Consider the following 10,474-nt stretch of genomic DNA (forward strand, 5'->3'; position numbering starts at 1 on the left):
CCCCCCCCAATCACAATAAAGACACTTTTTGAAGGCATTGTGGTCTCTCCTCATTCCTCAGCTTCACAGCCCTCAATGGCCAGTTTATAATCATCTGTAGCATTGCGGTCAAGGTTGGTCAGCAGCAGGAAAGCAAATCCAGAGTCAGAAGCTGCAGTTTTAAGCGCAAAGCACACTTTAATTCAACACAACAAACAAAAACAAAGAAACAAAGGCACAGGGGCCAAAATAAAAGGTTCAAACATAACAAAAGAAATCTGGACAGAAACACTACTGTTCAGGCTGGGCATTCAGCTTCACACCTCAACCAGTCACCCCAAACAAACGATCAATTATTCAATCAAGACCCAGCCACATTCCACACGTGTATCTGCCAAATTTAGATATAAAGCACACCAATGCTATTTACTTCCACCGTGCCACGCCATCTAATTTGCTATTACTTTCAACATATAAATGAATCCTTTAGATTGTCACACAACACATCACTGGAAGACGAATAATGATGCACAGAAACTCTTCAATGGGATAAAAACGCTTTTGTTTTCTTCCCTTGTCTTCTCTTTGATTGTTGTTTGAGTCCTCTGAAAAGAAATGCATATGTTAAACAGCCACCCATTCTGCACATGGAGTAATAATTATTATATCAGATTAACAGGAAACATTAAGAACAAGAGAAAGCTTATCCTGCCCATCAAGACTTGTCTGGTTGGTTGATCCCAAGACTTCATTAATTATTTCTTAAAGGTTGCCGATGTCAATCAACATGGCTTGGTAACACATTCCATACACTCCTACTCTTTGTATAAACATATGGTTCAGTTTAGATATTAAGAAGTGTATTCTTGTCTACCAGAAGGGTTTGTACCAGAACTAAAAAGTTAGAATGCTCGAGGCAATAGTCTGCAGAGTTCAAGACAGCTGAGAAGAGGAAAGGATTCCTGGAGTTTCATTCTAGAGCTTCTTTTTTTCTTTTTCCTTTTACCGTGCCATTGTGTTGTATTTGCAGATGAGCAGTGGCTACCTTCTGTGTACAGTACATTGCTCTGTGAGCAAGACTACCCTGGAAAGACCACTGCTCTATGGAACAGCTTCAATGCTTCAAACTTAACATTTTTATTTCTATTTGTTTTGTTAACTATTTTATTGTTTTTCTATGAAACAAAAAACAAACCTAATTTCACTATTTTTTTGTATGTAGTAGCGTTAGAGAGTGTCTGAATACACCACCCCCTGGATTGCTATAAAGAGCAGCAGTATTTAAAACTACAAAGTAAAGATCACTGAAGTAGACCCCTGAGATCTAACAAAAATATACCGTTTGTTTAAAAGCCTATCAAGAATCTTCTTCACCCTCTTGGAATCCGGCTTAAGACATTCTTGCTTCCCAGTCTTCTTAAATGTGGCACTGCCATCAAATAAACAAACAAATACATTATTCAGATATTCCTTTTTTTCTAGATCATCATACTAATAGCTAAAGTCTTCATCTTACAGTAGAAAGAAGATCAAAGCCAAATGACTCCTAACTTGTTTAATGATTAGTGCATAAAGGTCATGCATTTTTGCTGTATATGAAAATGATTTGTTTTTGTTTTTGAAGCTTCTAAACAACATTCTGTTGTTTCCTTCCTATTTAATTTGCATGCACATTTTCCTCAAGTGGCAAAAAACCAAGCTACTAGACTGTTCCCTTTGTTAATATAATTTGGTCATGCAACTCCCAAGCCAAATTCATTGGCCAATTCAAAACATGAAAAAAAACAGTACACAATAACTGAATATTTATTTCAAATATTTAACAGTTTCTTTAAAAGTTTTTTTTTTCTTTTGAAGTATCTGGTTTTCAGATGTGTTTTATAAAGTTTATTTGTAGCATATAATGTTTGAATATATTACTTCCAGTAATGATCAAATATAAGGTGTAAATGACTTAAACAATGACTACCATAAAAAGATACAGTACCAGCAAAGAACACTAGAGAGTTAAGCTCTTAAGGGGATGAAACTTTATCAAAATGAACACAGCAGACAAAGCTACTGGTTGAACTACAGATACACACAATTACCCCAATACTGGACTTTAAAGGAGCTCAGATTTTCAATGAAATTACAGTAGAAGCGCTGTACAAACCGTGTAAAGTTTGTGTATTGTATGTCTATTTTTTCTTTCAGAAACTTGACTATAATACTTAGAAAAACTACTTACATGATTTCAACTTTGTCACAGGTGATACTCTTCTGAAAAACCTGTATATTGCGAATGAGTTTAGTTTTGATAAAATTTAATCCTTCTCCAATGCAAAGACATTTCTGACCAGAGGAAACAATTCTTTCTGGAAAATAAAAGATTGAGTCATAAGGCATTGCACGATTTAATGCCAAACATTGACACAAGTTTAGTATATCCATGGCAATAACACACAATCGGCACACTCACAGCAGGTAAATCTGATTTAGTTTGGAAGCAGTGGTGTAATGTAAGGCCCCTGCAGACCTCATACCTCATAACATTGGGGGGGGGGAGCCTCAGATTAGAAAACAATCTGTCAATCTTAATTGGTTTAAAATGTTGTAGTGTATATATCCCCCCCCCCCCCCCCCCCCCCCAGTTCTGCAGAACCAACGAGTGTTAACAGGCATTTTGTTCAGTTCACATTTTTCAGTTTAGGTTGTGAGTGACTTAATTATGAGGTATGAAGAGTTCTAATGCCGCAAGAAAGTATTTGAGTGGCGCTCAAAAGCGCCAGAATAGAGAGATAGAGAGAGAGAGAGAGAGAAAGAGAGACTTTGACTTTTAAAATCCCTTTATTATATAAAATAGAATACAAAATAAAAACTAAACAAAGCCACTCTTTAAAAGAAAAAAAAAGCCAAAACAAAACAAAAAAATACACTGGTGCAAAACACAAAACAATCCAACATTTATCATTCCATTTTTAAAAAATCCAGTTCAAAGGGATCTCAGTCCTTTAGTGTTTCTCACGTGAGCAGAACAAGCTGCCCCTCCTCACTCACAACACATCCCCCCTCCCCACTGCACCAACATCTCTCAAAACTGTCCAGGTCGTGCTCCGTTTTAAAATAGGCAAACTCCATCTTGATCCTGGAGATCATCAGGATCCTAAAAATACTAACAGGATTTATAAAACCAGTGGCTAAAGCTTTATTTTTTGGGGATTTTAAAATAGCTAATTTCGCCTGACCAAGGACAAAGTTAACAATAAGCACCCATCCCTCCGTGCAAAACTATACTTTACACTAAAAACAAAAACACTTTTAGTAAAAATAACCCCCAAGGAAGACAACAGGTTCTCTAAAAACAAAAAAAAGGGCTGTAGCCGAGGGCAATCCACAAACAGGTGGAAAAAGGTCTCCTCCGCGGGACAGAAGGGGCACTGGACACTGACCCCCGGCTCCACTCGGCTCAGATATCTATTTGTGGCTTTAATGCCATGCAGACTCTCCACTGCAGGTCTCCAGAGCGCTCCAGGTTCACCAGCTTATGCCAAAGCATGGAGGCGACAAGATTGTTAATGATAAGGAACCTACCCCTGAAGGAGAGCCGAGAGAGGAGCCACTGCCAGGTCTGCAGCCTCCCCTTCACCCTGTCCAGCATCCCCTCCCATTCCCAAAATAAATACCTAAAAGTTTGACTCCAATTTTGCGCCAGCTTAAAACTGAAGGCAGTAATGGAGGGGGGGGGGGGGGGGGGGGGGTACCCTTCCAGCTGCCAACAAGAAAAGCTTCACTTTTTGCCCAGTTTACTCGTGCTGAGGTTGCCTTTTCATATGATCCAATGTTGGTCTTTAGGCAATTAGTGAGAGTCTGGAAAGCAGTTTGTAATCAGAGCACAGCAAGGAGACAGGGCGCCAGTTCTTGATGTCACAGAGGTCTCCTTTCTTGGGTAGCAGTGTTATCACTGCCCTGCGGCAGCGCAGTGGCAGCTTCCCATCCCGAACACATTCCTGCAGGATCTGGTACAGGTCCTCACAAACACAGCTCCAGAACTTTTTATAGAATTCTGCAGGCAGTCCATCCAGTCCGCAAGCTTTCCCTTTGGAGAGCTGTGCCACGGCCGCAGTGAGCTCTGGGAATGCCAGCGGAGTATCCAATCTGCTGCTCTCTTCCTTGTCCAGGCTCAGGAGAACCTGGAGAAGTGGCTCCTTCTCTCCTGGGTCGCAACCCTCAGCCTTGTAGAGATCAGTATAAAAGCTCACTGTAACACGCCTGAGCTCCACAGGGCTGGAGTCCTCTCTCCCCCCCGGGCAGCCTCAGATAGCACATTGTCTTGCGCTCTGCTGTCTTTCTGTCCAGGTCGAAGAAGAAGGCTGTGGAGGCGTTCATATCTTCAAGTTCAGTAAAGCGGGCTCTGAGCAGAGTGCCCTTCACCTTGTTTTCAAGCAGGCTGCCCAGGAGCTGCCTCCTCTCCTGCAGGCCCCGATACGCCCCCTCATCGCTCTCGCTGGCCAGCTAGCTCTCAAATTTAACAATCTCTCTCTCCAGCTCAGTGACCACTGCATCCACTGACCTGGTGACATTTTGTGTGTATTGCTGACAGAAAAGTTTTATTTGAATTTTCCCTATATCCCACCACTGTCTTAAACTACTAAAATTAGTTTTTTCATTTTGCCAATTTTTCCAAAACAATTTAAACAGTTTTTGTCCTGTAGCAGATTGTTGTTAAAGTGCCAATATGATTTTGAATGTGATTTGGTTGGTAGTGAAACAGTGACGGAACCAAAATGATGATCAGAAAAACTACTGGGTGCTATACTACTTTTAGTGAATTTGTTAACGTGCTGTTGTGGAGTATAGAACCTATCCAGACGTGTCCCTGACAGCTGATTTTGATTACATTTGATCCATGTATATTGTCTACTTGTGGAATGAAAAATCCTCCAAATGTCAACCAGGTCAAAAGTATTTAATACAGTGGCCAGCTCCCTGACAGATTGGGGGTAGGGTTCCCCATGGTTGGTATCTTTACAGATCACAAGAAAAGTTTCAGGTCTAGGAAGAAGGATTTAATGTCTACTCGCCTCTTACCTGTTGTTCTTTCAAGAAAATCGCTGATCTCGTTCAGTAAATATAGTTTCCCCCTCTTGCTGGCCGTGATGTCAGAGGGCTGCGAGGTACCGGAGAGCCCGTCCTCCCATCCATCCTCGTCCGATCCCGTTGAGCCTCGAGGCTATCCCCCGTCCCCGTCCCCGTCCGTTCCCCCCCCCCCCCCATCCCCCCATCTCCCCAACACCGCTCCCTTCCAGCACCGGGTCCTCAGACACGAGAACCGCGGGTTGAGTCACGCCTTTCTCCTGTACTTCAGACCCGGCGCTCAGCTCCACCACAGTGGAGGGTTGAGACCCTACATCGCTGTCGTGAGAGACCATAAAGTGCCCCCCACACATACTCCTCCTCGCCCGCCACTGGATCGGCAGCAACAGGAGATGTTCTTTTTCTTTGCAGGGCATTTCACAAAAAATTAAAGATCATGAAATGGCACCTTCACATTTAGCAGCCTGTGTTATTTACCACACTGAGAAGTGACAAAACTATCGACTTGAAATTAGAAGCTGAATACAGAGACCAGGTGAACTGCTGGACACAAGTTGTACAGAGTCACTGACGTTACACTTACATTGGCTACTTGCAATCTACAGTAGCTTTCCGAGGACACAGAAAAGTTAGGAGAGAAAACCAGTGGAAACTTACCAAAGTAAAATATCGTAGCCCACGAATACAAAACAACAAAATGAAATACAGTAGTTACTGAGATAAGAGGCTCCATTTTATTCTGTTATTATCGACACAACATAAGTTATAAAAAAACAAAACTAACTTAGCCAAGTGTTTCGATATGTGATGGTATCCCGTGATGTTAATGAAATTCCAATCAAAGGAAAAATCAGTGAGAGCTTTTGGGGTTTACATAACATTACAGATCAAAGTGCTCAGGGGCTAGAGACCGAAATAGTGAGCAAGACTGAAGACAAAGGCTTGTCAGTTTAAAAAAAAGTAGAGGACAGGGATACGATGGAGCAAGCACAATGAGTGGAATTTACTCAGGTGTCCAGAAATGAATACGCAAAAAAGAACTCAACCTTGTCTATGTGCACTGTGCTGCTCATAATTAAAATTTAGCACTGAATGACGCTTGCATGAACATTTCTAAATTAGGGAATTGTATGACACGTTGCAGGGACTATACACATTTTTTTTAGACAAAGCATCAAACGGAGGGAGCTCCTTACAAAAGTAATGTTTTCTGCAAACCGGACGCTGAAAAAACTGTCACACAAGCTGGGCATCCAGGCACGATGCTCCCCTTGCTCTGCGCTTCCGCTTTGTTGATATTATGAAAGCACTAAGTACAATCATTCTACAGTCTAAAAAGACAGATGAGCGCTCAGAAGCAATTGGACTGAAAAAATGCATGGAGACCTTCGAGTTCGTGCTCATGGTCGTGATCCAGTCCAAAGTGCTAGGGACTGAACATCTATAAAACTGCTTCAGTCTAAGGATATGGACATTTTCTAGCAGATAAATAGTGCAACGAGACTTTTACAAGCTTTAGGAAGCGGTTTGGAGAAACTAAAGCTACCGCACCTTCACTTGCAAGTAGTTGGGGAATTGAACAAAAGTTTACCAAAAAACGATTACGAAGTACCAAAAACAAACAAACCAAAAAAAAAAAAAAAACACTGATGAACTTTGTGAAGACCAAAGATGATCTAACCCCGAGTCAAATTTTAAGGTAGCTGTGTTCTACGCCAGCATTGACATTATTGTTACTCAGTTGAAAATCTGTTTCTGTGGAATGAACACTATAGTGCAGCGGTTTCATTCTATGTGTCCTTCGGAACTTGTTAGTACTAATGATGATGCACTATTTAAATCAGCCGAGTCCCTGGCAGCTCAGTATGAAGATTTATCTCTACACTTTCCTACACAGCTACTGTCATTCAGAATCGCATATGTAAGGCAAAATACAGATTGGTGTTGGTAAGATTAAAGATCTAACGGAGCTTTTATTTTTGAAACAACGTTATATTGCCTAGTGTTTTGGATGTTGCAAAGGTACTGAAACTCTTTTTGACTATATTAGTTATACCAGTTACTGTGGCGAGTGCAGACAGGTCATTTTCAAAAAATACCTTAGAAGTTCAGTGACCCAGGAGACTGTCAGGAATGTCAACCTTGAGCATGGAGAGTGAACGAGCGAGGCTATTAGATGTGAAAGCCTTAATAAAGGAGTTTGCGCAAAAAAAAAAAAAAGCGAGATGACAATCTTGCTTTTAGTAAAATAAGTGATGATGCCCCCTTAAAAAAAAAAGAAAATTAAGAAAAAGAAGCACCGTTCCCCAGTCTTACAGCAGCAAGCAGGCACTGATTCTACAGCTCTTCAGTCGTTTGATTTCATACGGAGGGGAAGTTTTAAAGGAATTAAAATTTAAAACAATTACATTATTTTATTTAAGTAACTGTAGTTCATGTTGGTTAAAAGTGTGTGTGTGTGCTGCAAGAGAGGTGGCACCTCATCTGTGCTGATGTGCTTAGCCCCCCCCCCCCCCCACCACCATGTGTGGAGGGAGTGGGGGTGGCATTTTGTGTTGTGCCACTGCTTGGAAGCTAACATCAATTTTATATTACCAATGATATACTGTGCTAAGGAAGACTTCTAGTTCAACACCAATGTAATTTAAAAAAACATTTAGACAGTGAGTATCCACATAAGAGGATTTTAAGAACATACGAACATAAGAAAGTTTACAAACGAGAGGAGGCCATTCGGCCCATCTTGCTTCTTTGGTAGTAGCTTATTGATCCCAGAATCTCATCAAGCAGCTTCTTGAAGGATCCCAGGGTGTCAGCTTCAACAACACGATTCTCTGTGTAAAAAAATGCCTCCAATTTTCTGTTCTGAATGCTCCTTTGTCTAATCTCCGTTTGTGACCCCTGGTCCTTGTATCTTTTTTCAGGTCAAAAAAGTTCCCTGGGTCGACATTGTCAATTTAGAATTTTGAATGCTTGAATTAGGTTGCTGCGTAGTCGTCTTTGTTCAAGACTGAATAGATTAAATTCTTTTAGCCTGACTGCATATGACATGCCTTTTAAACACGGAATAATTCTGGTTGCTCTTCTTTGCACTCTTTCTAGAGCAGCAATATCCTTTTTGTAGCGAGGTGACCAGATCTGAACACAATACTCTAGATGAAATCTTACTAATGCATTGTACAGTTTTAACATTACTTCCCTTGATTTAAATTCAACACTTTTCACAATGTAGCTTTTTTATAGCTTCCCCACATTGTCTAGATGAAGACATTTCTGAGTCAACAAAAACTCCTAGGTCTTTTTCATAGATTCCTTCTCCAATTTCAGTATCTCCCATATGATATTTATAATGTACATTTTTATTTCATGCGTGCAGTACCTTACACATATCTTTATTAAATGTCATTTGCCATGTGTCTGCCCTGTTCTGAATCTTGTCTAGATCATTTTGAATGACCTTTGCTGCTGCAACAATGTTTGCCACTCCTCCTATTTTTGTGTCGTCTGCGAATTTAACAAGTTTGCTTACTATACCAGAATCTAAATGATTAATGTACATTAGGAATAGCAGAGGACCTGATACTGATCCCTGTGGTTCTCCACTGGTTACCACACTCCATTCTGAGGTTTCTCCTCTAATCAGTACTTTCTGTTCTCTACATGTTAACCTCTCCCTAATCCATGCACATGCGTTTCCTTGAATCCCTACTGCGTTCAGTTTGAGAATTAATCTTTTATGCGGGACTTTGTCAAAAGCTTTCTGGAAATCTAAATAAACCATGTCATATGCTTTGCATTAGTTACATGGGTTTCATGCCAGGTAAGTTTAGATAGCAAAGAGCATATTTATTATAGTGAGCTTTGACATTGAAATAATTTACTTCCATTCTTTAAAAAAAAAAAAAAGTGAAGTCTTAAAGTTAAAAAAGTTGTTTTTTCCTAAATAAAGAGCATACCTGTCCTTCCTATAATTCAGGTTCAAAGACCTTTCATTTTTGGTTGGCTGTGGATTCAATATGAACACTTAACTAAAACTGCACAAACACAGCTGTTCACATTCACATCCTCTCTCTACACAATAACACTAAGCACTCAACATGTAGGGCTTTTGACTACATGCAGTATTAAGTCATGATACTTACCTTCAGTTGTTGCAACTAAAAAAAGAAGAGCACAAAGAGCAACTGTAGTTATGTTCATCTTTCCCTCAGGGTGAGTAGAATAGAAATGAGAGCAACAAGTCATCTGTACTGTAGCCCAATGTGAAACTTTCACTTTTCCTTTCCAACAAGCCAATGAAATCAGGTCAGAATAGTTTTTTTTTTAAATTAATCTGGAGACACAGGAATGTGTAACTGTTATAACCTTGTGTAAGATTTAAACTCACCTAACATTTTTTTTTTCTTTTGCTAGCTTAAGTGATACATATCTGAAGCAAATGGAATCGTGTAACCAGACCAATGTAGACTATTATGAAATTATGAAAGATGTAAACATCAAGTGCTGTATAAAACCAACTTATTTAGAGACCTTTGGACAGGCTGGCCTGACAGTTCTTTCTCCGGGTCGGGAAGTCAGTCTGGAAGAAGGCGAGACTCTGTTGCAAGAACGTATTTACCCAGAAGGGAAACAATGTAGCAGCCGAAGATTGTTAAGGCAGCTGCATTCGTTTACCAAGGGGGGCAGAGAATTGTAATCTGTTCCTACGCTTTAGTTAAAAAACCCTGGAAGGACCTGTGCAGTAATTGTGAAATATTGTTAGTGTTTGTTTGCCTTGTCTACAATTGTTACCTGTGTTTTCATAGATGGCTAACACGTTCCAGAGCTGTCGCTAAGGGTCAGCATAAAACCCGGAACAGCACTACACTCTTGTTGCTCATTAAACTGTATCACCCGGCACGAGCACTACAGCACACACCCAGGACTGGTGACCATGTTTGTATATTGTGGGGGAGATGTGTTTTCTGTTTGGGACTGCAGCCCATTATTATTAAACCTGTGCATTACACATTGCTGTGTATTACCGGGGAATCATTGTTTGGTCACCTGACCTGGATTATAAAAAATAAAGATACCCTTTTCCATACCAGATTACAATCTCTTGTCTGTCTTTATTCATGCATTGCAATGAAAAAGTAGATCCCCTTGATATATATTAAAATTATGTGAACAGTAAGTGTAATAACTTCCTAGAATTGACTGAACAACTCCCATCTATATGTAAGGTAGTGCCAAACACTGAAACAATGGGGGTGTTTTTAGATACAAAAGAGGATTCTGTTCTCAATGAATTATTAGCTTCTTACTCTTGTAAAATCATGTATTGCTGACACAAAGCATATTCAAAGTGTAAGCTCATGTGTTGTTGACGCACATAACCTCTCTCGTGACCTCTGTCACCAGATTCTGTTTGCAATGG

The 10,474-nt window shown here is 40.3% G+C and overlaps 1 protein-coding gene across 1 annotated transcript; it reads right to left on the reverse strand.

The window, feature by feature from the left end:
* Positions 1 to 152: 152 nt before the first annotated feature.
* LOC121328311 (C-X-C motif chemokine 11-1-like) lies at positions 153 to 9,451 on the reverse strand. Its single transcript, XM_041272927.1, has 4 exons — positions 9,198 to 9,451; positions 2,210 to 2,336; positions 1,319 to 1,408; positions 153 to 584 (listed from the first exon to the last, which is right to left on the reverse strand). Exons 1-4 carry the CDS (start codon positions 9,298 to 9,300, stop codon positions 521 to 523), a joined length of 384 nt encoding a protein of 127 aa, XP_041128861.1. The 5' UTR covers positions 9,301 to 9,451; the 3' UTR covers positions 153 to 520.
* Positions 9,452 to 10,474: the final 1,023 nt, after the last annotated feature.

Source organism: Polyodon spathula, chromosome 2, assembly GCF_017654505.1.
Source record: "Polyodon spathula isolate WHYD16114869_AA chromosome 2, ASM1765450v1, whole genome shotgun sequence".
In the NCBI taxonomy this organism is placed as follows: Eukaryota; Metazoa; Chordata; class Actinopteri; order Acipenseriformes; family Polyodontidae; genus Polyodon; species Polyodon spathula.